Raw genomic sequence first — 26,707 nt, forward strand, 5'->3', positions numbered from 1 at the left:
ATACGCTAAATAACCGTAAAGATTGCTCCTAATTTTTACTGCTTAATTTTACAAAAAGGCGCCTCAGATTAAATATCTTCCAGACACAGTTTGGACTTTTCTGATCCAAACTCATCAGTTTGTCTGAGAAACAGAAGCAGCTTTTGGTTTCATCCAAAGTCCACATGTGAGACATCGTCCTGCCGTCCTCTGAGCCAGACCAGAGACAGACCACTGTGGCGATAATCTGGGCTCTAGAGCAGAGGTCTTCAACAGGGGGTCCGCGACCCCTAGAGGGTCCGCGGAGGTACTGCATGGGGGTCGCGAAAATCTTGGTTGATGACTTTTTTTTATATTCCCCTCCTGCAATTTTTTGCACTAATTGAAATGTCTTTAAATCCACATGAACATGAATCCAACAGACTGCAGTAAACAGATAAATGGAGGCAGAAGATGTCTTTCAGTCATCAATGCTCACATTCAGCGACACACAGGAGCTCTTTCAATCTGGGCACCGTTTCATTCACAACACCTGTCCCATCAACCAGGAATCAGGAATACTTTAATAATCCCAGGGAGGGATTACTTTAGTTACATTACTCCATCTGGAATAGAGTGACTACAGGACCAGTTTGATAGAACACTATTTCATACAATATATATAATTAGGGGGTCCCCGCTAGAGCGATTCGATACACGTCCGGATACTTGGGTCACGATACGATATTATCAAGATATTGCAGAATCACTATATATTGCCATATTTTCCCCAGCTATCAAAATCAAATGATGAGATAAAACAGCAAGTGCTGTATTTTGTCATCAGAAAATATTGATTAGGTTTTATTATCCATGTTGTTTGGGGTTTTCTTCCACTGTGACTGCCTCAAATACAGATTTGGTGCTGGACGCACAGTTAAAGGGCTCCACAGCGCTTTCTGCCAGAGTGGTGGTGCAGAGGTAGCCCATTTTCCCATCAATGTTTTATGTAACCTTTTTTTTTTTTTTAATCGATACTAAGAAGTGAAAGATCGATATTATATTGGGCAGCCGAATATCACGATATATCGCCAAAACAATTATTTTCCACGCCCCTAGTCTCCGCTCCATCTCGCAACCAGTTTGGGGGTCCTTGGCTATGAAAACGTTGAAGACCCCTGCTCTAGAGGAAGATGCTGTAATCTGAGCAGAATAAAGGATGACGGCGTCCTGGAAGGCCTGATGTCCTCAGTGACGACGAGTGAATCGGTTCTGTTAATAGAAACTTGGCTGTTTGTTCCTGGATCAGATCCTAACCCGGAGCTTTGCTGCATCTCTCCAACCCATTCTATGGCGAGAAATTTGTCCCATTATTATATGAAGTAAAGGAAAAATCTCAAGAAAGTAAATTTGAAGAAAATCGATTTATGAAAAAGTATCTTAATTTTAAAAAAGGTTTTGAGGTATAATTTATATTTGCAAAAGTCCAACCAATATGATAACAGTTTGTTTTGTTTATTTTGTATATTTTAGAATATTTTTTCTCTTCACGTTTAGTTTTTTTCCCGCTTTTTGGGAGACTGAGTTTTACATTTTTTAACCCTTTCCACCTCTGACACTGAGCTTGGCCTGAACCAAATGCTGTTGCTAACGTCCGCCCAGAGCCGACGAAAATCTGTCTCCACCCCCAAAAAATGAAAAAAAAAAAATATAATACATCTAAAATAGTTTAATAAAATATTTATTTTTTATTGTGTTGTAAGGAAAAATCTGAATAAATTGCTAACTTTAAATACAGTTTAAACGTTTACATGTTATAAATTACTCTCGCAAACTTATTGTATTGACAAGCTTCTTCCGTTTCTGTTTCTTTTTTTTAAACTGATTATTTGCCTCCAATAATACTGGTACAAATGTGCCTCTTTATCAAATATCCATTATTATATCTTTGTTTTTATATAATCATCCTATTTTCATCGGTCGCTTTTCATTTCTTTGTTTGTTTATTTGAAATTTGCTCTAAAGATAAACTTGCCTTCATGCAACTGTAGAAACAAACTCACTGCTGAGTAAAGATGCGTTCAGGGAAGCTTGGATATAACGGCGACCTGCTGTCTGTGGTTCTCTGCAGGGTGGGCCTGGATCTGCCGGAAACAAAGGACAAGTGGGAAAGCTTGGAGCGACTGGACTGAAGGTGGGTGGCTCCCTTTGGTTCCTAAAACACCCGTCTGATCAGGAAATGGACCCGATCACGGGTCAGCTGCCCACATCAGAGTTTAGTTTATGGAACAAACTAAAAGAGAGGCCAAAATGGCGGCGCCCCTGGCGGCAGCGGCTGGCATACAGCTCCGACCAACTTGCGGAGATTTTCATAAAAATATACCGCCAAACCCGCTGCAAACTGCTTATCTACCTAGCAGATCATCACTGGACCGCCAGCGCCTGCTGGAGTTACGATCATGCAGTGTATTTGGACTTGTAACCACCACTACGCTCGACTGTTTACGTGACTCCGGAGTGCTCCGGGATCAAGCCCCGGAGGCCTGCGATGCAGCGGACCCGTCGAGCGGCTCACGCTGGAGGAGAGCCAAGCGAAAGCGGTGCAGCCGGCCGAGGAAACGCGGCTGTCGCGGAGGTTTAGCAGCCAAGCTAAAGGCTAACCCCCACAGACCATCGCTTCCATCCATCCTGCTCTCCAACGTACGTTCACTGGATAACAAAACTGACCATCTTCAACTCGAGCTCTCAGCAAAGAGGGAGTTTAGGGACTGTTGCGCTCTCATTCTGACAGAGACGTGGCTCACATCATCAACCCCGGACAACGCCATTAGCCTGGAGGGGCTAGCTACTTTCCGCGCCGACAGAAACAAAGAACTCAGCGGTAAGAGCCGAGGAGGCGGACTCTGTGTTTACATCAATAACAACTGGTGTAAAAATGCTAGAATAGTCTCAAGTTTTTGCTCTCCGGACATAGAGCTTCTGACTGTTAGCTGCAGACCCTTTTACCTGCCCAGAGAGTTCACTGTTGTTACCATCACAGCGGTGTATGTCCCCCCCAGCGCTGATACAAAGGAGGCCATGAGTGTTCTCTATCGGACTGTCTCTGAGCTGCAATCTACACACACAGAGGGCGTTTTCATCATTGCTGGAGATTTTAATCAGGCGAATATGAAAACTGTTCTCCCTCATTTTTATCAACACGTGGATTTTGCTACTCGTGGAGAGAACACTCTGGACTTAGTTTATACAAACATAAAAGACGCATTCAGAGCAGCCCCCCGCCCCCACATCGGCTCCTCAGACCACCTTTCTGTGATGCTAATTCCTGCATACAGACCCCTGCTGATCAGAGCAAAACCTACAGTGAAGCAGGTGAGGGTCTGGACGGAGGGGGCCATGGATGCACTCCAGGACTGCTTTGAATGCTCTGAATGGGACATGTTCAAATCAGCAGCAACATATGACAACAAGATCAATGTTGATGAGTACGCCATGACTGTTTCAGCCTACATCAACCACTGCATCGAGGACGTCAGCACAACAAAGACCATCACCACCCGAGCCAACCAACGGCCCTGGATGACTGAGGAGGTCCGCCACGCGCTAAAAGCACGGAACTCAGCCTTCAAGTCTGGTGACAAGGAGGCACTGAGGACAGCTAGAGCCACCCTGAACCGTGCCATCAGGTTAGCAAAGCGGAACCATAACCAGAAAATCCAGCATCTGTTCCACGACGCCAACAACACCAGGAGCATGTGGCAAGGCATACGGGCGATCACAGACTACAACACGCCCCCTGCCCCGGTGGATGAAGTTGATGCTGACTTCCTAAACGGACTAAATAACTTCTTTGGGAGGTTTGAGGCACTAAATCGCACTCCAGCAGTGAAGGCTGTCCCACATCAGGAAGAGGAGGTTCTCTGCCTTGACACAGCCGACGTGTGGAAGACTCTGAGGAGGGTCAACCCGCGGAAGGCCCCAGGTCCCGACAACATACCTGGGCGGGTGCTCAAGGAGTGTGCAGGTCAGCTAGCTGGTGTCCTCACGGACATTTTTAACACCTCGCTGGAGCAAGCCACAGTGCCAGCATGCTTCAAGTCTGCCTCCATCATCCCAGTGCCAAAGAAACCTCAAGTCACCTGCTACAACGACTACCGGCCCGTCGCACTGACTCCCATCATGATGAAGTGCTTTGAAAGGCTGGTAAAGGAACACATCGTCTCCAGTCTCCCCCCAACACTCGACCCGTTCCAGTTTGCCTACCGGCGAAACCGCTCCACTGAGGACGCCATCTCCTCTGCTCTTCACCTGAGCCTGGCCCACCTGGAGGAGAAGAACACCCACGTGCGGATGCTGTTCCTGGACTTCAGTTCAGCGTTTAACACCATCATCCCACAGCACCTGGTGGGAAAGCTGGAACATCTGGGCTTCAACACACCCCTTCGAAACTGGCTGCTGGACTTCCTCACCAACAGACCTCAGTCAGTCCGGGTCGGTCAGAACACCTCTGATGTCATCACCCTCAGCACGGGCTCCCCTCAGGGCTGCGTCCTGAGCCCCCTGCTGTTCACCCTGATGACATATGACTGCGTCCCCAGGTTCACCACCAATCACATCGTGAAGTTTGCGGACGACACCACGGTGGTGGGCCTCATCAGGGACGACAACGACCGGGACTACAGAGAGGAGGTGGAGCAGCTGGTGGACTGGTGCAGTGAAAACAGTCTGATCCTGAACGTGGAGAAGACGAAGGAGATCATCGTCGACTTCAGGAAAAACCGCCCCCACCATGCTCCACTGCTCATCAACAGCTCAGCTGTGGAGGTGGTCAGCAGCACAAAGTTCCTGGGGGTGCACATCACGGACAACCTCACCTGGACTGTAAACACTTCATCTCTAGTGAAGAGGGCACAGAAGCGCTTGTACTTTCTGCGGAGGATGAGGAGAGCCCGCCTGCCCCCGCCCATCCTCACAACCTTCTACAGAAGCACCATAGAGAGCGTTCTGACCAGCTGTCTCTCTCTGTGGTGTGGAGGCTGCAGAGCTTCTGACTGGAAGAATGTGAGGAGGGTGGTGAGGACAGCGGAAGGAATCATTGGGGCTCCTCTTCCCTCCATTAAGGACATTTCATCACAGCGCTGTGTGTCCCGAGCCCGTAATATCATCAAAGACCCCTCACACCCCCACCATGGACTGTTCTCCCTGCTGCCCTCTGGAAAGAGGTTCCGCAGCATCCGCTGCAGATCCACCAGGTTGTGCAACAGCTTCTTCCCCACTGCCATCAGACTGTTGAACCTTTGATCCACAATCCGAACTCTGCACCTATTGCACATTATCGGGCATCAAATGCTGCTGAACTTTTAACTTTTAGCCCTTTAAATTGTTCATCTCATTGTATTTTTCAATAACGCATTTTTTGCACAAATGCCATTTTTGCACTGAACCACTGCAACTTGCACACTGTCTCTTATCCTCTGCACTGTTCACACTTTGACCACTGCTGCACTTTTTGTATTTTTCTATAACTCGTGCCATTGTGAAATATCAATGCAACGTTCATAAGCTGTATGTAACGCAATTTCGTTCTGTATGCACCCTGTGCATACAAAATGACAAATAAAGAAGTCTAAGTCTAAGTCTAAGTCTAAGTCTAAAAACCAACGACTGCTGTTGTTCCAGGGCCAATCAGGAGACCCAGGTGACCAAGGAGAAGCAGGACCACAGGGAGCCAGAGGAGCACCGGTATGAGACCCCTGCTGGTTTAAAGAGGGTGAAGCCAATGTGGTTCTGGCTCTGATAGTCAGAGTTCTGTTTCAGGGTCCGGATGGCAGCGATGGTTTCGGACCTCCCGGATCTCCAGGTTCAAAGGTAGAGCTGATCTCTGAGACGTCAGGAGCTCTGGATGTTTCTCATCACTTCGTTTAACTGGAGGAAATGTTTGTTTTCCAGGGAGATGCTGGATTCCCTGGTTATCCCGGCCTGCTGGTGAGTCTGATTCCAATGACTCCAGATCAGATTAAACCAGATTAAATATCACTGCCGTTAATCTGGAGTTCGTTATCTGCTGAGGCCGTTCAGTCAGAGCATCAGTCTCACTGCTGGGATCTTATAGAGCCTGATCCAACGTGGAGGAAGATCTGCTCCAACGCCTGATGCTGTGAACGAGCTCAAAGTTCAGCTCGCACAGATGGAAATGAATCAGCTCAAGTTAATAGTTCACTTTTTCAACAAATTAAATTTCCCAAACCTAAAAATGAACTACTTTTAGTTCATTTGATAAATGAATCCTCAATCCTCCTCAATAGAACCTCATATTTAACCCTTTAAAGGAAAAGTCTGGTCAGCAAGAAATAACCAAAGGATCGGTATTTATACGTAAAACTAATACTTTCGCAGTGATTTAATTAATTTAGCGGCGAACAATTTTTTTAGTCCTGATCACTGAGTCTGGGAGCCGCCATTTTTGCCCAAATATAGTAAACAGTGTGTGAAATACATATTTGGGGGGGTCCCCATTTCCCGATTGTTGCGCAATACCGATCTAAATTTTCTCAATATGCAGTAGGCCTATAACATGTCAAAGTCAGCTTTAATGTCAATTCTTTACATTCAACAGACATACAAGGACTGGAGAGAACGTTTCTCATTCACTAACAGTGAAACCGATAAAGTGCACAGGCACAACAGATAAGATCAGTTCCTAAGACTAAAATTTAAACTGTCGATTTCACAATAAAATATAAAATGTACAATTATATAAAATATACAATACTTATGCTAGTGCAAAAAGGCAGATGGCAATGGCAGCAGAAAAACTATTATTATTACCAATTATGTAAGATATATTTGTAACAGTAACAGTGCAAAAGAACAGTAAATAAATATAGTAATAATAGTAGTGCAGGAGACAGGAGACAGTCAGTCTATGAAAACACACACACGGAAAAAGACTGTCTCTCTCTCTGTCTGTCTGTGTCTGTCTTTCACACACACACACACATGTCCTGCTTTAATCCAGTTTCTGACGAATGGAACTGTCACAGTCTTGGTTTTCCATTTGTTGTCCTCTGCTGCCTTCTTGTGTCCTCTTTCCCTAGCTCTGTTTTCTGCTCTGCCCTCACCTGTTTCCAATCCTCTCGTTAGCCCTCTCTTTGTCTCTGTCCCCTCTAAAAGCCTCCCTCTTCAGTTCCTGTTTGCTGGATCCTCGTCTAACGTCTGTCTGCTTTCCTCGTCTCTCCCTGGCTCCTAGAGTTTGGTTTTCTCCTGATGTCTCCCTGGATCTGGTTCGTTTGTAATTTCTGTTGGATTTTTGATTCCTGCCTCAGCTCCTGTGAACCTCATTAAACCCACCTAAATTCACCTCTGCCAACTTGCCTCTGCATTTGGGTCCTCATTCAACACCAAATCCTGACAGGAACTGGGTCGAATTTGTCCAGAGGAGGTCCGTTGAGGTCCACAAACAGGAGTGAAGACCTGCTGTCTTCATGCAATCTGTTCCGCGTTGCCCGTGTTACTAACTGCTGAGAAGCACATGGCTAATTTACATACGCTAACAGGATTGGCTGGCTCCACTTGGCAAAAAACAGAACATATTTGTGAATAAAGGTTTTGAATTTTAAATACTGGACATGTTGAGCTTAAAAACATTTTAGTGACCATTAGCGACAAAAAAAACATTATTTTTAATTTTTTTTGACACAATTTAAGACCCCTTTATATTTTGCTTTTGAGGTTTTCAGGTGGACCCCCCCGTATTTCACACTCTGATAGTAGCCCCTCCCTCCTGCCATCTTCCAGCAGTGACGTCACGGTGCGGTAAGCCTAGCGCCATTCTCCCCGCTTTCCAAGCTAAATCAATGGGAACTACTAGACACATCTGCAATCAACAACAATTATTGAAGATTTCCAGAGGACTTCACCATTGAAATTCACCAGAGCTATAGTGAAACTGACAATGCCCCAACAAAAGTTAGTGCCAACCATGAAATTTTGACAGAAAGAAACCCAGATTATAGATATAGATTATGTTCCAGGACAGGTTCTGCTATTTATCTGTTTTTGGAAGAGAACCTCTCCTTGGATCTGTGGAACGTTGTTGGGTTCCCCTTCCTGATGTTCCTCAGGACGGCTCGTGATGATTGGCTCTTTGTTCTGATGTCTTCAATTTATTGTTCTGATGATAAACGGGCGGCTTCTGCTCTGCAGGGGGAAGATGGGCTGCAGGGGCCCAAAGGAGAACCTGGACGCAGAGGGAACCGAGGTCGACCGGTGAGTTCTGTCCCATCAGGACCAGAATAAGTTTTTTCCCTCTGCTGGGATGTCTGTGATGTGTGTTTGGATTGATGCAGGGGAACTCGGGCCGACCGGGAGAATCTGGAATGTTTGGAGAACCGGGATACCCAGGACACAGAGTGAGTGAGGGATTAACTTTTACTCTCCTGAACTTTCTGATGAGTTAAAGATGGTTCCGTCTGACATGAAGGTCCAGCTGTGCTGACAGGCAGGACGTCCTGCAGAGAGGATCCAGAACATGGAAAGTCAAAAAAACAAACAAAAAACAAATTTTTTTTCAGTATATATCAGTTACCAAAGCTCAAAGGTAAAAGGTTATAACCTTAACCCTTCTGGCTGTAGGAAGCATAGACATAAAGAGTAGACCTCGCTTTGACTGACGTGGCGCCATCTTGGAGAGGTCGACCTGCTACTCTAACCAACTGGTTTAAGCAGAACAGGAGGATGCTTCAGCACTGCAGCGTATTTTTGTTGAAACAGTCTGTTGACATCAGGGTTCGAGGGAGAACGTTGTGAAGACATCAGAGCTTTGGAAGAAATTAGTAAATAAACAGCAGATATTACTGACAGACTTTAAAAAAATCCAATCCAATTTTATTTGTTAAGCACTTAAAAACAACCACAGCTGACCAAAGTGCTGTAAGGAAAAAAAAAAAATAAATCCAACATAAAACAGTAAAACACAAACCGGCTAAAATATGGGTAAAATAACATTCACATAAAGGTAAAATATTAATTAATACATATAAAAAACAAACAAAATACTGTACTGTACAGTGTTTTTACAAATATAAATACTGTGCATCTGAATAATAGATAATATATACACACTGTGTGCAGAATTATTAAGCGAGTTGTATTTTTGAGGATTATTTTTATTATTGGGCCATAATTGTGTTCTATTCAACCTAAAAGACTCATTAATATTGAAGTTTCATAGATTTGGAAGTTAATGTTTTTTGGCCATTTTATGAGGTAAATATTACTGCGCAGAATTATTAGGCAATGTAATAAAAAACAGATATATACCCATCTTACTTGTTTATTTTTATCAGGTAAACCAATATAACTACTCAAAATTCAGAAATAAACATTTGCGACATTCAAAACCAAAAAAACAAAAATCAGTGACCAGTATAGCCTTCTTTCTCCACCATGACGCTCTAAATCCTTCCATCCATAGATTCTGTCAGAGTCTTGATCTGTGTGCGATCCTCATGGCGTGCAGCAGCCATCACAGCCTCTCAGACACTGTTTTCCCTCCCTGTAGATCTCCCCTTTCATGAAGGACCACAGGTTCTCCATGGGGTTCAGATCAGGTGACCAAGGCGGCCATGTCATTATTTTCTCTCCTTTTAGCCTTTTTCTGGCCAGCCACGCTGTGGTGTATTCTGATGCGTGGGACGGAGCATCGTCCTGCAGGAATATCAGGTGTTTCTGGAATGATGGCGTCTTCTTCTTGTACCGCTGTTTGAAGTAGGTGTCTCCCAGAAACTGGCAGTAGGTCTGGGAGTTGATCTTGACTCCATCATCAACCTGAAAAGGTCCCACAGGCTCATCTTTGATGATAGCAGCCCATAGCATTACCCCACCTCCACCTTGCTGGCGTCTGAGTGGATAAGGAACTTGCTGCCCTTTACTGATCCAGCCTGGTGCCCATCCATCCATCTGGCCCATCTAGACTCTCTTTCATTCCATCAGACCAAAACACCTTGGAGGAATCAGTCTGCAGAGATTTTTTGGCCCAATCTTGACGTTTTGTCTTTTGTGTGTTGTTCAAAGGTGGCCTTTTTTCAGCTTTCCTTACCTTGGCCAGGTCCCTGAGGATTGAGCACCTTGTGCTTCTCGGCGCTCCAGACATGTTGCAGCTCAGAAATATGTGTGTGTATATATATATATATATATATATATATATATATATATATATATATATATATATATAGAATAGAATATTCTATGATTCTTAACCCCACTAAGATATTTAAAAAATTGAACCATGTTTGTTTTCAGTTAAATAAAAAAAAGCTGTGAAAATTAGTTCAATATTCAGCGAGTTAAAGTTTATTAAAATTAATTATATTCCTGCTCACACATTGCACAGTGGAGCTGCCCAAGTTTGCACCACCAAATCACGTCAGCGCCGATAGATAAAACCGATCGATGCGGGGTCTACTCTTATGTTATATCTATGATAGGAAGGGTTGAAGTCCTCCTTTTTCTAGCACCAAGATGGTTGCAGGACTTCTGAATGAAGGAGATTTCAGGGACAAAGTCCTCTGGACAGAGAAGACCAGCTTAGAGATATGAAACCATGATGGAGGAAACCGAAACCAGCTGATCAGCCTGAACGCACAATGACAGCTTTAAAGTATGGTGGGGGAGGGTTGATGATTTGGATTCATAGTATTACAGCTAAACAAGTTCTGGGCTTCAGAAGAGTTCAGGAAATGGGGCCGACGAAGCAGAAATATTCTGTCAAATAGAGAAACAAGTCATGATTATCTGTTTGATTCTCCTCAGGGTCCCAGAGGTCCTCCTGGAACCAGTCCTATGACGGTAAGTCCATCTGAGAAATGTTCTCACCGTCTCTGTTAAGCCTTTATTAACACTCATCTGCTCTGTCAGGAGTGTCAGCTGGTCACCTACATCAGAGACAACTGTGGTGAGTTCACAGCTCCTCCAAGGTTTCCTAAAAAGCATCATCAGATCAAACCTGCAGCTCACTCTTAACTGTCTCATCTGTCCTCACAGCTTGCTCCATCGGTACGTATCTCCACTCCATCAAAGACCTGCTGCTGGCACCATGCAGGTCCCTCCAGACCTCAGAGGAAGAGGGAGACTCACAGCCTCATTGCAACATCTGTGCTTTACCAGTCAGACATGTCTGACCGCTGTTCTGACAGATCAGCATACCCCGTCATACCAGCATATACACAGTAAAACGCATGCACGCGCATGCACAAAGCGGCATTTAAACAACTTATGTTACATTTGCAAATCAGTCTGTCAAGATCAGCATACACATAACCGTTGTGTTAGCTGCTACGTCAGGGTGAGCAGTAGCTAAAATAAAAAGCAAGGCTGTCTGTGTTTAAAGCAGTTTAGCTTTAAATTCTGTTTACCTTGGACTAAAACTTTTTGCTTATCATATCACGCATCAATAAAGTAGCGATGTAGACTTCTTTCCACTTATAGTGTCAGACGTATGCAAATTGGACTTACTGCGCATGCGTATTGACTATGGGTATGCTGGTCTGATGGAACACCGGTTCAGTTTTTAGAATAAAGCATAAAAGTTACCTGTAGGTTCTTATTTAGTCCAATAGAAAATGACTCTCTAGACTTCTGAAGTGTTTTAGTAAAGAGTTTTTGATTAAAACTCAAAAGAAGAGCTTGAAACTTAGCACTACAGATCGATTCAAATATGGACTGAAAATGGTGGGGTTCTTATTGGGCCTGCAGGACTTTTCCAGGCTGATTTAAGGGAAGCGAACATAAGGAGGAAAAATCAAGCAAAATCATGGCAACAGAACAAAATGCACTGCAAAAAAAACAATCTAAAAATAACTAAAAATGAGGAGGCGAATCAGGTAATCAGCAGATGGAATTAGGATTTCTGCCCTAGAAATAAAATAATTAGATATTATCTACTTGATAAAAACAATAAAGTTGTTTTTTTGAAATCTTACATGAAGCATGTGCTGGTGAAGATTCTCAGTCATCCAGGTCATAGTCATTCCAAAAAGGTTTAAAAAAACCTAATCCATTACAATAACACCATTACAGGGAAACCGAGCACCTCGCCTCTTCAGCCAGGCCAACAATTCCCTTTAACGACCCCCGTTACAGAGGTATAGGCAGGTTTTGGGTTTTACAGGCTAACAAAGAAACAAAACGACTTCCCATTCCAAAGGGGTGGACCCGTTCTTCAGGTCCAATTTGCATGTTTGCAAGGCTTTGTTCGATTAATGTATAAAAACCTGGAACTCAACGCTTTTTCTGACATTTTAATTTGAAAAAGTTTCCTGGATCGGAAGAAAAACGTCTTCAAACTTGGAAAAAAAAAAATATTTTGGAATACATCAAGCATAAATCATTTAATTTCCTTCTAAAATCAAAGGAAAAAAATATAAATAATTATTTTTCAACAAAGTTGATTGAAAGTTTCCATGAGTCCACAATAATTTCGAAAGTTTTTGAATTGAAATAAAATTATTCTATTACCTTGAATGCCTTAAAAATGCAATGAGAACAAATTCATAGTTGAAAATCCATAAATGTTTGAAACACTGACTGGTGTAACAACTTTTCTTTCTTCAATGTTCTTTAACAGCTCTGCTGGATGCTAATGCTGTGTTTGCAATATGTTTGCTCAAGATAAAGCCAGCTGTTTAGAGCGTAATCTTATTCAGATTTTATTACATTTTTGTTTATTTACCTGCATAAATAAACCATAGAACATTTACATCAATAAAAGTTTACTTCAAATAAAGTTTTTAACATTTTTATGGAAGAAATAAATGATGGATAAAAAAATCCTTCATGTTTAACCCTTTCTTTCAGTTCTGCTGAACTCACATTGTTCTTCTCTGGTTTTTAGGCCAGGCAGATTGCCCCGCATATCCCACTGAGCTGCTCTTTGGCCTGGATATGTCCGATGCTGTGACACAAGCCGCCTTTGACAGGCAGCGCTCTGCCCTCCTGTCTCTGCTGGAAGACATTCATATCGCAGAGAGCAACTGTCCGAGAGGTGCCCGCGTCGCTGTGGTGGGATTCAGCTCCCACACCAAATACCTGATCCGCTTCCAGGACTACCGCAGGAAGACTCAGCTGATAGAAGCAGTGCAAAACATCGCCTTGGAGAGGACATCCAACAAGCCCTACTTAGGCGCTTCAATGCGCTTTGTTGGGCAAAACGTCTTCAAACGTGTGAGAGCTGGAACGATGCTGAGGAAGGTGGCGGTTTTCTTTTCAAATGGGCGGACAGAAGACGTGGACGACATTGTCACTGCTCTAATGGAATACCGAGCTCTTAACATCATCCCAGCAGTTATTTCTCTGACCAGGTCTCTTGAAATAAGAAATGCTATAGAGGTAGGTCTGCTGCTCTGAGGTTTCATTTACTGATACCAGTCAAAGATTTTACTAAACCTGGCATTTCAAAAAAAAAAAAATCTGATCACATATGTTTTTTCATATTTTTGTTTAAAACTGAAACTTTAAACCAATGTGATTTCATTCTTTGGCAGATTACATGATCCCATTTGGCTGTATTCTGTTTGCAGATGATGTGAATCTGTTTGCAGATGATGTGAATCTGTTTGCAGGTGACGTCAAGCCGTTTGCAGGCCATGTGAATCTGTTTGCGTGAATCTGTTTGAAGACGATGTGAAGCTGTTTGCAGACGATGTGAAGCTGTTTGCAGACGATGTGAATCTGTTTGCAGATGATGTGATCTGTTTGCAGGTGATGTCAAGCCGTTTGCAGGCCATGTGAATCTGTTTGCAGACGATGTGAAGCTGTTTGCGTGAATCTGTTTGCAGACGATGTGAAGCTGTTTGCGCGAATCTGTTTGCAGACGATGTGAAGCTGTTTGCAGACGATGTGAATCTGTTTGCAGGTGATGTGAATCTGTTTGCAGGTGATGTGAATCTGTTTGCGTGAATCTGTTTGCAGACGATGTGAATCTGTTTGCAGATGATGTGATCTGTTTGCAGGTGATGTCAAGCCGTTTGCAGGCCATGTGAATCTGTTTGCAGACGATGTGAAGCTGTTTGCGTGAATCTGTTTGCAGACGATGTGAAGCTGTTTGCGTGAATCTGTTTGCAGACGATGTGAAGCTGTTTGCAGACGATGTGAATCTGTTTGCAGGTGATGTGAATCTGTTTGCAGGTGATGTCAAGCCGTTTGCAGGCCATGTGAATCTGTTTGCAGACGATGTGAATCTGTTTGCGTGAATCTGTTTGCAGACGATGTGAATCTGTTTGCAGATGATGTGAATCTGTTTGCAGGCCATGTAAATCTGTTTGCGTGAATCTGTTTGCAGACGATGTGAATCTGTTTGCAGACGATGTGAATCTGTTTGCAGATGATGTGAATCTGTTTGCAGGCCATGTAAATCTGTTTGCGTGAATCTGTTTGCAGACAATGTGAAGCTGTTTGCAGACGATGTGAAGCTGTTTGCAGATGATGTGAATCTGTTTGCAGGCCATGTAAATCTGTTTGCGTGAATCTGTTTGCAGACAATGTGAAGCTGTTTGCAGACGATGTGAAGCTGTTTGCAGATGATGTGAATCTGTTTGCAGGCCATGTAAATCTGTTTGCAGATGATGTGAATCTGTTTTCAGATGATGTGAATCTGTTTGCGTGAATCTGTTTGCAGACGATGTGAATCTGTTTCCAGACTATGTGAATCTGTTTGCAGACAATGTGAATCTGTTTGCAGATTATGTGAATCTGTTTTCAGATGATGTGAATCTGTTTGCATGAATCAGTTTGCAGACAATGTGAAGCCGTTTGCTGGCGATGTGTTTCTATTATGTAGAGAAAATGTGATTAAGTTAGCAGATCATGATTTTAGCGTTTGATGTGATTCTATTTGCAAATAAATCAAAATGATGTCCTGATATTCCCTCCACACACTAACAGCAGCTGTTTCCTTACAGGTTGATGACTCTGGTCATTCTATCTTCATACCACTGTTAAGGCAGGACAACCTGGTTAATGACTTGAAGAGGATAAAGAATTGTGCAATCTGTTATGGTAAAAAAAACTAAATGTATACTTTGTGTTTCATGATGTTTTAAATCAGAAAGCAAAATGACCAGGATAATCCTGAAATATTGATCTTACTTTCTTGGACCAACTATGGGTAAACAGGCATTTAGGGCCTGTGAAAGACCCTCAGAAACCAGAAAAACTAAACCCCTTCACAAGGTTATAGTAACAGCATGTGAACATTTGAAATGATGATGTGAAATGAGTTCCGGATCCAAAAGTGTTGGTCCTTAGTTCTGCTTTAGTTTAGATGAAATGTTGAGATTTAATGATGTATGAAGCATATGAACATTGGCTGATTTTATCCAGATACATGGTAAATACTGCATAAAATGTTCTGCCCCTTTTACAGACCCATGCAGACGCTCACAGGAGTGCTCTTTCATCCTGGACCCGCTGCCGCCTCAGCAGGTAGATGTGGACCTGGCTATAGTTCTAGACAGCTCCGGGGAAATGCAGGCAGATGAATACACTGGTGCCAAGCAGCTGCTGGGTTCTCTAGTGGAGCAGCTGGATGTAAGTTCTCAGCCCCGCAGACCTGGAACCCAGGCTCGCATTGCTGTGGTCCAGCAGAGCGGCACCAAGGAGGCCAGGGTGGAGTTCAACCTTCAGACTTACCAGAGTCAGGCTGTAATGAAGCAACACCTGATGGAGAAAATGCAGCAGCAGAGTCGTTCCTCGGTTTTGGGACAAACGCTTGACTTCACCCTCAATGAGGTGCTGCTGAAGGCCAGTCCGGCACGCAAAAGCAGGGCTATGGTAACCATGGTGGCCTCCCAGACAGCTTACATGGACAGAGAGCGGCTGGACTACATCTCCCTGAAGGCCAAGTGTGCGGGCGTGGCCATGTTTGTGGTGGCAGTCGGTGATCGGTACAACCAGACGCAGGTGCAGCAGTTGGCTGGTTCACCCACCCATCAGCACCTGATCCACCTAAACCGGCTGACGGCTGAGGAACAGGGCTATGTCCAGCGCTTCTTCAGAGTCTTCCTCTCTGTCCTCAACAGTAAGAGCTCAGTATTACAGCAAGAAAAGCTGCAGAACTGCTGCTGAAACACACCCGAACTAAAGCTGGTTCAAATCAGAGTCAAGCTGTAACACTGTGTTGGTCAAGTAAGCTTCCCACACAGCCCTAAGGAACAGTCACGTAAAAAGGATAATATTGAAGAACAAATAATATGGTAAAGTGAAATACCAAAAAATATTAAATAAACACAATAGGATAAGAATAATCAAATCTGTAAATTTGAAAAATAAAAATGAAATATCTATAAGCTTTGGGCCTTTAAAAGCATGCTAACTTAATAACACAACAGAAGTGGAACAAAAATCTGCAGAGATCTGCTCACCCTGCCTAGTCGGAGCTTCTCTATATGCAGTCAGTGTGACATGGGGAAAAAATCGGATCGGAGATTAAAAAGACGTTCGTAAGCTGTGTGTTCAGGGGTTTAGGCTCTGCTCAAGAATGAACAGAAATTCAGACAAAACTCAAAAGTGTTCAGTATTAAACTTTCTTTTCATTCTAGTTCTGCATTGGGATTGATTGTAGCTGCTAAATCTTTTTTTCTTTTTATTAACCAAACATCATACTATCATAATTTAATAAAAACTATCATAATTTAAGAAATTAAATGAAAAAATCCACCTGTGATCAGAAAATGGTTTTTATGCTTCGAGGATATGTGGAAGGATGGTGAGGTGGATGTTTCTGAACTGACATTGCCTCCAAAAACCCAAACAAGGAGCCCAGCTGTTACAGCTGGAATTAAAAAGACTTCCTGCATTTTCACCACATTCTGATCATACCTGCCCTCTGTTTGCAGCATTGTTTGTTGCGGCTGCCTTAAATAAACCCAATCTTTTCCCCCAAACTCTCCATTTTAACAGCCGTTCGCACAAACACATAAACTTAATTTTAAATAGGGTGTCTGCATCACTCCAGTGGATCATCTGCAGCACATCTACTTGTTGCTCATATTTTGTTGTCTTTAGAGGCATTGCAGGCAAGCATTGTCAGGTGTTGATTATGATGAGTTACCCATGAATGTTTTCCAGAGGGAAGAAACTCCTACCCTCCTGCTTCCCTGAGAGAGATCTGTGCCAGGCCGAACGGTCAGGAGCAAGGACAGACCTCCTTAACAGAGTAAGAACCTTCACCAAAACCAACAAACTCAGCTTCACTTGTTCATATTTAAAATATTTAAATCAGTTGTGCACCTGGGTTTGAATCAACCATTAGTAAATGTTAACAATTTTAATGTGTAATTGCAATTCGTTATTATTAGTCATTAACCAAACCAAAACCAGTGCCTCTTAATATTCCAGCTGTTGACTTGAGTGTTTAGCATGAGGCCTTTAGCGCAGCAGATCGCTGATATTAAAACACACTAAGAACGTGTTCGATTTCAGCAGCTGCGTCAAAAATAAGACGGCTAGAAGAGTTTAGCTGTAAAGTCAAACAGGTCCAGCCTTCTCCGGCTTTCACCGCCTATTGCTTAGTGTACGCTTTGTTGCCCAGCAACCATGACAGTGGACACCCATACCAGGCAAAGAATGGATGCCGAAGTTCTCAATATTAAACTCAGTGCTAATTATGTTTCCGACGAGCTTTAGTAGCACCGTGTGAATATCAGATTTATAGTTCCCACTAGTTGCAGAGATATTGGACAGATAAATGTCAGCCAAACCCATTTACGCAGGGACAGATAAAAAAGGCCTGGTTTATGCTGCATAAAAAGACCTTTAAGGACTTGCTAACACAGCTGACCCGATATGAAAAAGACTTGGACTCGCCCTGCTGTACAGTAAGCCATCTTTAGCCTGTTTCACCTAAGCATTTTTCAGCCTGAAACCATGCAGACGAGCCACCTCCCTGCTCCCTCTGGACGTCCACCAATCAGTGGAGCCCCTGTTTTTTTTTTTTTGCCTGCTGTGAGGTTCCAGAAAATATGCTGGGAGTAAATAACAACAATATCAATATAGTTTATTTCTATAGCTCCAATTCACATCATGTCATCTCAGGTCACTTTCCAGTTCACCAGATCATCCGGTCAGATTGATTCAAAGTTTTCTATCTAAGGAAAACAAGCTGATTGCATCGACTCATTGACTCTTCAGCAATCCCTCACACTAAGCATGCTTGTAGCGACAGTGGAGAGGAAAAACTCCCTTTGAACAGGAAGAAGCCTCCAGCAGAACCAGGCTCAGTGTGAGCGGCCATCTGCTGAGGCCCACTGGGGTTCAAGGAGACAGAAGCAGACATAGAAAAAGAAGCATAGATACAAAAGGCAACTGTCAACCAGCTCCACAGGCGGTCCCGTCCAGGAAACACACAGCCAGGCAGACGAGCTCCGAGCCAGCTCCCATGTCAGAGGATGAAGAGAGCACATCCAGTTAGTCACAGTCTGAGAAACAGGACTACACTGGAAAACAGGCCAAGAGAAAAAGCAGAGAGAGCAGAACGTTAGAGATTGAACTAACAGATTCTGCAGAGTGGGAGAATAGAGATAGAATGAAGCAGAATGATGAAAAAGGGGTCCCTATGTCCTCCAGCAGTCTAAGCCTATAGCAGCATAACTATAGAGATAGCTCAGGATAACCTGAGCCACTCTAACTAGAAGCTTTATCAAAAAGGAAAGTTTTAAGCCTAGCCTTAAAAGTAGACAGGGTGTCTGCCTCACGGACTAAAACTGGTAGTTGGTTCCACAGGAGAGGAGCCTGAGAACTAAAAGATCTGCCTCCCATTCTACTTTTAGAAGTTCTAGGAACCACTAGTAAACCTGCAGATTGAGAGCGAAGTGCTCTGTTAGGAACATAAGGAACAATCAGATCTCTGATATCAGATGGAGCTTGGCCATTTAAGGCTTTATATGTGAGAAGGAGGATTTTAAATTCTCATCTGGATTTAACAGGAAGCCAATGAAGAGAAGCCAGGATAGGAGAGATATGATCTCTCTTTTTCATTTTCATCAGAACTCTGGCTGCAGCATTTTGGATCAGCTGAAGGCTTTTAGCCTTAACAACAGCAGCTCTGATGCCTGTTTTCAAAGACAAAGATTTATTTTTAACCTGTTTAAACCCGACCAGACTTCATCCTCTGGTTGCTGTACTTCTGATCTGATGCCTGCCTCACACAGGGGTGGGTTGAATTCAACCCCCCTTGCATTGACCCTTTAACTGACCAATGGGCACAGCTGAATGTGTTTAAGAACTTTTGTCCCACAGTGAAGATGGAGGTTTCTTCTTCCCTCCTTCCTTCTGCTTCCAGGCAGGAACTGGTTAAACTGGGGTCAATCAGCTACCAGACATTCTCTCCAACTGTCCAAAAACAGGACAGTTGGACAGAAGGTTACTAGTTTTTAGGAGTTTTATCCTTTAAAAACAGCCGAAGTCCAGAGAAGAAGTCTTCTGTAGCGGGGGAGGTCTAGTTCCTGGATCTGAAGCTGATGTCCCTGCTGTCCTCAGTATTCTCGCTGACGCTGGGCAGCCTGAGGGGGAGGAGTTTCAGGAGCAGACCGGGGGCCAGACTCAGACCGACCTGCTGGACATCATCAAAACACCAAGCAGAGGAGACTGGCACGGAATGGACCTGAAAGGTACCAGACTGACGGCCAGTCCAAACAGTCAACCCGATCCCTGCAGACTGTAGTTTTGTGTGACTCTGTTTGTGCATGCGGTCTGGTGTAGTAGCTACCGTCTGCGTGTCCGGGTCAGTAAATGTGTGTGTTCTGCTTGCAGCCCGCTGTCAGCTGGATGCTGATATGGGTTTCCCGTGTACCGACTATGTCCAACGGTGGTTCTTTGACAGAACCATCGCTGCATGCTCCCCCTTCTGGTTCGGCGGCTGCGGCGGAAACGCCAACCGCTTTAGCACGGAGCATGAATGTTTCCTGACGTGTGGCGTCCAGAGTAAGTCCCTGTGTGACCCGCTCCCACCCGTAGAACCGCCTCAGCTTCCATGTGTGTCTGTGTCTGCACGCTCTGCTTCCGCTGTCAGATAACAGAGGTTCCTCAGCAGGTTCTGCAGCCAAACTCTCCAGCAGTGAGCCAGGTTTCCTGTTTTATTGCTCAAATTTCCTGTTTTTAGAGTCGATCCTCTTCATTCATGACCTTTGGACGCCTCTCAGCCTTCTGGAGATCTCCTCCAAGTGGAGGGGGAGCCGTTCTTTCTCAGGTTCTAATGCCTCTGTCGCACCTTGACGATTTACACCAGCGTACGCCCGACGTACGGAAAATCAGGCAAAAACAGTGACATACGCAATATAGTAGCAGGCTCGGACTGGGAACCATTTTCAGGCCTGGCATTTTTCCATCTACACTGGCCCACTTATAGACCACCGATGTGCATCATTTCATGGTCATTACGCTGCACTGCGTTATGCATAAGTTAGGCTGATCTATACTTTGAAACCAGCTCATCTGCGTTTGTGTCGCAGTGAACTCAGAGACGTCCCCCCGCCCCTTCCACAGACGCTCTGCTGCACCTCTCCCAAAATTGTAGGTGACTGGAGACAGGAGGCCTCTGATTGGTCAAATCTACATCCGCTCAGCTCTATGCATATTTCTTGTTTGGAACCTTACCGGCTTGTTTTGTTTGGAGAAGCTAGAGCGAGGTGCGCGAGAACGCTAGCCTCGTGAGACCATCCTGATCTCGCGAGCTTTCAAGGTTTCACTCGCATATCAGTCTGGAGACTCTCTGTTAAAGAAAATTTGGAGCCGTTCACCAAACGAACGTCCAATCAGCGTTGGCTTTGAGGCGGGTTGAGGTGTGACGCAATGAGAAGCGCGACGGTTCAGTCTAAAGAACATGGCGGCTTCAGCCGATGAAACTAGCGTTAGCGTGGCTATCGAGCAAGTTTTATCGGAATTACAGAGTATTTCTTCACTGAAAGAAGAGCAAAACACTGCTCTGGAGGCTTTTCTCAGAGGAAAAGATGTTTTTGCTCTTCTCCAGACTGGTTTCAGCAAGAGTTTGATCTATCAATTGGCTCCTCTTCGTCGTCGCTCTGTTAGTACGTCATATGCTTCGTTGATCTGATTGGTTTATTTGGCCCGTCTATCACCAACATAGGCCAATCAGCTAACCAGTATTTTCGCCCCTTCCCAAAATGACTTCGACGGAAGGTTTCCAGATGGATATGCGGAGCAAATCCTGGGACCCTTTTTCCGCCTAGATCCCCGCTCGTTTTGGCCCTCATGTCCCTCTGTTGTCGCACAAACTCGCCCCACTTCCTGAAAGCCTCGGCCGTATCTAGCCCCACAGCTAGTTCCTGATTGGCCCTCTGGCGTTGTGGCGTGGAATAACATGGCGCTTCAATATTGAGCATAAATCAAAAATGTCTGTGTCAAGCTCACTGCGACACGCTGCTGCGGGAGGATAACCAGGCCTTTAGGCATTTTGTCGGACATAAGTTCTGGACTCGTTATGAATACGCTACGCATACACCCAACATCCAAAGAATCCATAGAAAGTTCAGCGTATGTCGGCGTTTTAGGGGATTCTGGGACGTCAGGAATATGGTGGATAAATCGTCAAGGTGTGACAGGTTCCCTAAAGGAGGTTGAGATCTGACAGGTTCCTCCACCATGCTGGAAGTTCCATAGATCCTCCCCAAAGTGTCTCTCAAAGTTCTCGATGGACATTTTAATCGCTGTCTGCTTTGTGGAGGCGAAGCTTCACTCTTGGCACCAACTGGACTCCTCAGAGCTCGCAGCTCTTCTTCTCTTGATGATCCAAACCGTCTGCTGGATTCATCAGATCCTCGCCATCCCTGTTCCATTTGGGTCCCAGTCTGTCCTGGATGGTGAAGGTCTCCTCCTTACAGGCGCAGCGCCGGCGGCCACCTGGCTCTGCAGCGCCCTCCTCAGGAGGAGACAATGCTGGTCTCTGACCTTCCTGGATGCTCTGAAGCGGAACCTCTAAGCTTCAGGTTCCTCCAACAGATCCTCTGCTGCCCGGATTCTTTCACAGCTTCACCTTAGCCGACCATGTGGTTGAACAGACAGGAAGTGACATCATGGGAGACACGGTGACAGCCTGTAGCACAGCGTTAGCCTCCATGACGTGAAGCTTATCATGTTTCCTCCTTTCCTGCTTCCTTAAACACATCTGCATGAAGCTGAGCTCAGGTCGCCTCGCCCCTCCTCTCTGCGTCATCTTCATCACATCAACGCGACCTTCTCCTCTCTGCCTCATCCTCACCGCTCAGACGATCATCTCCTCCATCTGCTGATGTTGTGAGAAGTTCAACCTGTTTTCAGGTCTGACCATCAGTGACTGTGTTTGTCTCTTAGATCCCAGCGTGAGGCTGCAGACGGAGACGACCAGCTTAACTAAAGGTGATCTTCTCACTCAGACGGCGGGCCTTCAGGGCTGCAGGCAGTACAGGTTCAGGAGGAACCAGCTGGAGGTTCAGGTTCTCCTCTGCAGAACATCAGACTTGAGCTTTCAGAGAACCCATCTAGTCTGATTCCAAAAGTTTGAAGACGTTTCTCTTCCATCCACGAAGCTTTTTTAATTCAAAATGTCAGAAATAGCGTTTAGTTCCAGGTTTTATCCAGCAGCCCAACAAAGCCTGGTTTTAGTTTAGAAAACATGCAAATAGAAACGGATGAACGGGTCCCCCCCTTTGGAATGGGGGTCATTTGGCTTCTTTGTTAGCCTGCAATGCCCCATACCTGTCTATGTCTCTGAAAGTGGGTGTGACGTTTCACTTCCTGGATGGGAAGCAAAACGTCTTCAAACTTGAAATGAGACCTGGATGACTGAGAATCTTCTGACTGTAACAGCTGAGGCTCCGGATGTTAACTTCATATGTTCTGCAGTTTTATGCTAATCAGTTTCGTTCAGAAGTTCAGTTCTGTTCCTGTTCAAAGATAGTTTAGTTCTGTAGTGCGTTTCAGTTGCATAAAGCAACGCAAATAATTAAAGAAATAAAGGATCAATCAATATAAGATGACTTTATGTAAAAGAGAAGCAATTATTGATAATAATGTTTAGATTTCACAGTTTAAAGGCCTCTAAACAAAAAAATTTGTAAACTGGATTTAAAGCAGTTTCAACACTTTATTCCAGATTAGTGGAGCCTAAGAACTAAAGGTTGCTTCTCCAGGTTTGGTTCTGGTTCTGATCCAGCAGACCTGAGAGGTCTGGCTGTCGATCCCCTGCCAACCAGTCTGTAGTGTGTGTAGTGTGAGCCAATCAGTGATTTCTCTACTAACAGAAGGATTTTAAATTCTATTCTCTGAGATATGAGGAGCCAGAGGAAGGACTATAGACCTGGGCTGATGTTCTCTACTTTCTATAGTTCTAGTGAGGACGCAGGCAGCAGCGTCTGGATCAGCTGTCTGATCTACTTTCTATAGTTCTAGTGAGGACGCAGGCAGCAGCATCTGGATCAGCTGTCTGATCTACTTTCTATAGTTCTAGTGAGGACGCAGGCAGCAGCGTCTGGATCAGCTGTCTGATCTACTTTCTATAGTTCTAGTGAGGATGCAGGCAGCAGCGTCTGGATCAGCTGTCTGATCTACTTTCTATAGTTCTAGTGAGGACGCAGGCAGCAGCATCTGGATCAGCTGTCTGATCTACTTTCTATAGTTCTAGTGAGGACGCAGGCAGCAGCGTCTGGATCAGCTGTCTGATCTACTTTCTATAGTTCTAGTGAGGACGCAGGCAGCAGCGTCTGGATCAGCTGTCTGATCTACTTTCTATAGTTCTAGTGAGGACGCAGGCAGCAGCATCTGGATCAGCTGTCTGATCTACTTTCTATAGTTCTAGTGAGGACGCAGGCAGCAGCATCTGGATCAGCTGTCTGATCTACTTTCTATAGTTCTAGTGAGGATGCAGGCAGCAGCATCTGGATCAGCTGTCTGATCTACTTTCTATAGTTCTAGTGAGGACGCAGGCAGCAGCATCTGGATCAGCTGTCTGATCTACTTTCTATAGTTCTAGTGAGGACGCAGGCAGCAGCATCTGGATCAGCTGTCTGATCTACTTTCTATAGTTCTAGTAAGGACGCAGGCAGCAGCATCTGGATCAGCTGTCTGATCTACTTTCTATAGTTCTAGTGAGGACGCAGGCAGCAGCGTCTGGATCAGCTGTCTGATCTACTTTCTATAGTTCTAGTGAGGACGCAGGCAGCAGCGTCTGGATCAGCTGTCTGATCTACTTTCTATAGTTCTAGTGAGGACGCAGGCAGCAGCATCTGGATCAGCTGTCTGATCTACTTTCTATAGTTCTAGTGAGGACGCAGGCAGCAGCATCTGGATCAGCTGTCTGATCTACTTTCTATAGTTCTAGTGAGGACGCAGGCAGCAGCGTCTGGATCAGCTGTCTGATCTACTTTCTATAGTTCTAGTGAGGACGCAGGCAGCAGCGTCTGGATCAGCTGTCTGATCTACTTTCTATAGTTCTAGTGAGGACGCAGGCAGCAGCGTCTGGATCAGCTGTCTGATCTACTTTCTATAGTTCTAGTGAGGACGCAGGCAGCAGCGTCTGGATCAGCTGTCTGATCTACTTTCTATAGTTCTAGTGAGGACGCAGGCAGCAGCATCTGGATCAGCTGTCTGATCTACTTTCTATAGTTCTAGTGAGGACGCAGGCAGCAGCGTCTGGATCAGCTGTCTGATCTACTTTCTATAGTTCTAGTGAGGACGCAGGCAGCAGCGTCTGGATCAGCTGTCTGATCTACTTTCTATAGTTCTAGTGAGGACGCAGGCAGCAGCATCTGGATCAGCTGTCTGATCTACTTTCTATAGTTCTAGTGAGGACGCAGGCAGCAGCGTCTGGATCAGCTGTCTGATCTACTTTCTATAGTTCTAGTGAGGACGCAGGCAGCAGCATCTGGATCAGCTGTCTGATCTACTTTCTATAGTTCTAGTGAGGACGCAGGCAGCAGCGTCTGGATCAGCTGTCTGATCTACTTTCTATAGTTCTAGTGAGGACGCAGGCAGCAGCGTCTGGATCAGCTGTCTGATCTACTTTCTATAGTTCTAGTGAGGACGCAGGCAGCAGCATCTGGATCAGCTGTCTGATCTACTTTCTATAGTTCTAGTGAGGACGCAGGCAGCAGCGTCTGGATCAGCTGTCTGATCTACTTTCTATAGTTCTAGTGAGGACGCAGGCAGCAGCGTCTGGATCAGCTGTCTGATCTACTTTCTATAGTTCTAGTGAGGACGCAGGCAGCAGCGTCTGGATCAGCTGTCTGATCTACTTTCTATAGTTCTAGTGAGGACGCAGGCAGCAGCGTCTGGATCAGCTGTCTGATCTACTTTCTATAGTTCTAGTGAGGACGCAGGCAGCAGCATCTGGATCAGCTGTCTGATCTACTTTCTATAGTTCTAGTGAGGACGCAGGCAGCAGCGTCTGGATCAGCTGTCTGATCTACTTTCTATAGTTCTAGTGAGGACGCAGGCAGCAGCGTCTGGATCAGCTGTCTGATCTACTTTCTATAGTTCTAGTGAGGACGCAGGCAGCAGCATCTGGATCAGCTGTCTGATCTACTTTCTATAGTTCTAGTGAGGACGCAGGCAGCAGCATCTGGATCAGCTGTCTGATCTACTTTCTATAGTTCTAGTGAGGACGCAGGCAGCAGCGTCTGGATCAGCTGTCTGATCTACTTTCTATAGTTCTAGTGAGGACGCAGGCAGCAGCGTCTGGATCAGCTGTCTGATCTACTTTCTATAGTTCTAGTGAGGACGCAGGCAGCAGCATCTGGATCAGCTGTCTGATCTACTTTCTATAGTTCTAGTGAGGACGCAGGCAGCAGCGTCTGGATCAGCTGTCTGATCTACTTTCTATAGTTCTAGTGAGGACGCAGGCAGCAGCATCTGGATCAGCTGTCTGATCTACTTTCTATAGTTCTAGTGAGGACGCAGGCAGCAGCGTCTGGATCAGCTGTCTGATCTACTTTCTATAGTTCTAGTGAGGACGCAGGCAGCAGCGTCTGGATCAGCTGTCTGATCTACTTTCTATAGTTCTAGTGAGGACGCAGGCAGCAGCGTCTGGATCAGCTGTCTGATCTACTTTCTATAGTTCTAGTGAGGACGCAGGCAGCAGCATCTGGATCAGCTGTCTGATCTACTTTCTATAGTTCTAGTGAGGACGCAGGCAGCAGCATCTGGATCAGCTGTCTGATCTACTTTCTATAGTTCTAGTGAGGACGCAGGCAGCAGCATCTGGATCAGCTGTCTGATCTACTTTCTATAGTTCTAGTGAGGACGCAGGCAGCAGCATCTGGATCAGCTGTCTGATCTACTTTCTATAGTTCTAGTGAGGACGCAGGCAGCAGCATCTGGATCAGCTGTCTGATCTACTTTCTATAGTTCTAGTGAGGACGCAGGCAGCAGCATCTGGATCAGCTGTCTGATCTACTTTCTATAGTTCTAGTGAGGACGCAGGCAGCAGCATCTGGATCAGCTGTCTGATCTACTTTCTATAGTTCTAGTGAGGACGCAGGCAGCAGCGTCTGGATCAGCTGTCTGATCTACTTTCTATAGTTCTAGTGAGGACGCAGGCAGCAGCGTCTGGATCAGCTGTCTGATCTACTTTCTATAGTTCTAGTGAGGACGCAGGCAGCAGCGTCTGGATCAGCTGTCTGATCTACTTTCTATAGTTCTAGTGAGGACGCAGGCAGCAGCGTCTGGATCAGCTGTCTGATCTACTTTCTATAGTTCTAGTGAG

The 26,707-nt window shown here is 45.0% G+C and overlaps 1 protein-coding gene across 1 annotated transcript in view; it reads left to right on the plus strand.

Moving 5' to 3' along the window:
- The window catches only part of col6a4a (collagen, type VI, alpha 4a), a 75,093-nt gene that overhangs the window by 45,808 nt on the left and 2,578 nt on the right, over window positions 1-26,707 (plus strand). The window contains exons 26-41 of the mRNA XM_038281197.1: window positions 2,090-2,152; window positions 5,638-5,700; window positions 5,776-5,826; window positions 5,908-5,943; window positions 8,164-8,226; window positions 8,307-8,369; window positions 10,771-10,806; window positions 10,876-10,912; window positions 11,002-11,013; window positions 12,851-13,344; window positions 14,916-15,012; window positions 15,380-16,033; window positions 17,083-17,170; window positions 19,492-19,622; window positions 19,765-19,935; window positions 22,321-22,365. Of these exons, the coding sequence (XP_038137125.1) occupies window positions 2,090-2,152; window positions 5,638-5,700; window positions 5,776-5,826; window positions 5,908-5,943; window positions 8,164-8,226; window positions 8,307-8,369; window positions 10,771-10,806; window positions 10,876-10,912; window positions 11,002-11,013; window positions 12,851-13,344; window positions 14,916-15,012; window positions 15,380-16,033; window positions 17,083-17,170; window positions 19,492-19,622; window positions 19,765-19,935; window positions 22,321-22,365 (2,104 nt within the window). The remainder of the gene's footprint in view (window positions 1-2,089; window positions 2,153-5,637; window positions 5,701-5,775; window positions 5,827-5,907; window positions 5,944-8,163; window positions 8,227-8,306; window positions 8,370-10,770; window positions 10,807-10,875; window positions 10,913-11,001; window positions 11,014-12,850; window positions 13,345-14,915; window positions 15,013-15,379; window positions 16,034-17,082; window positions 17,171-19,491; window positions 19,623-19,764; window positions 19,936-22,320; window positions 22,366-26,707) is intronic.

This window comes from Cyprinodon tularosa, unplaced genomic scaffold (assembly GCF_016077235.1).
Source record: "Cyprinodon tularosa strain WSP-4 unplaced genomic scaffold, ASM1607723v1 ctg168, whole genome shotgun sequence".
In the NCBI taxonomy this organism is placed as follows: domain Eukaryota; kingdom Metazoa; phylum Chordata; class Actinopteri; order Cyprinodontiformes; family Cyprinodontidae; genus Cyprinodon; species Cyprinodon tularosa.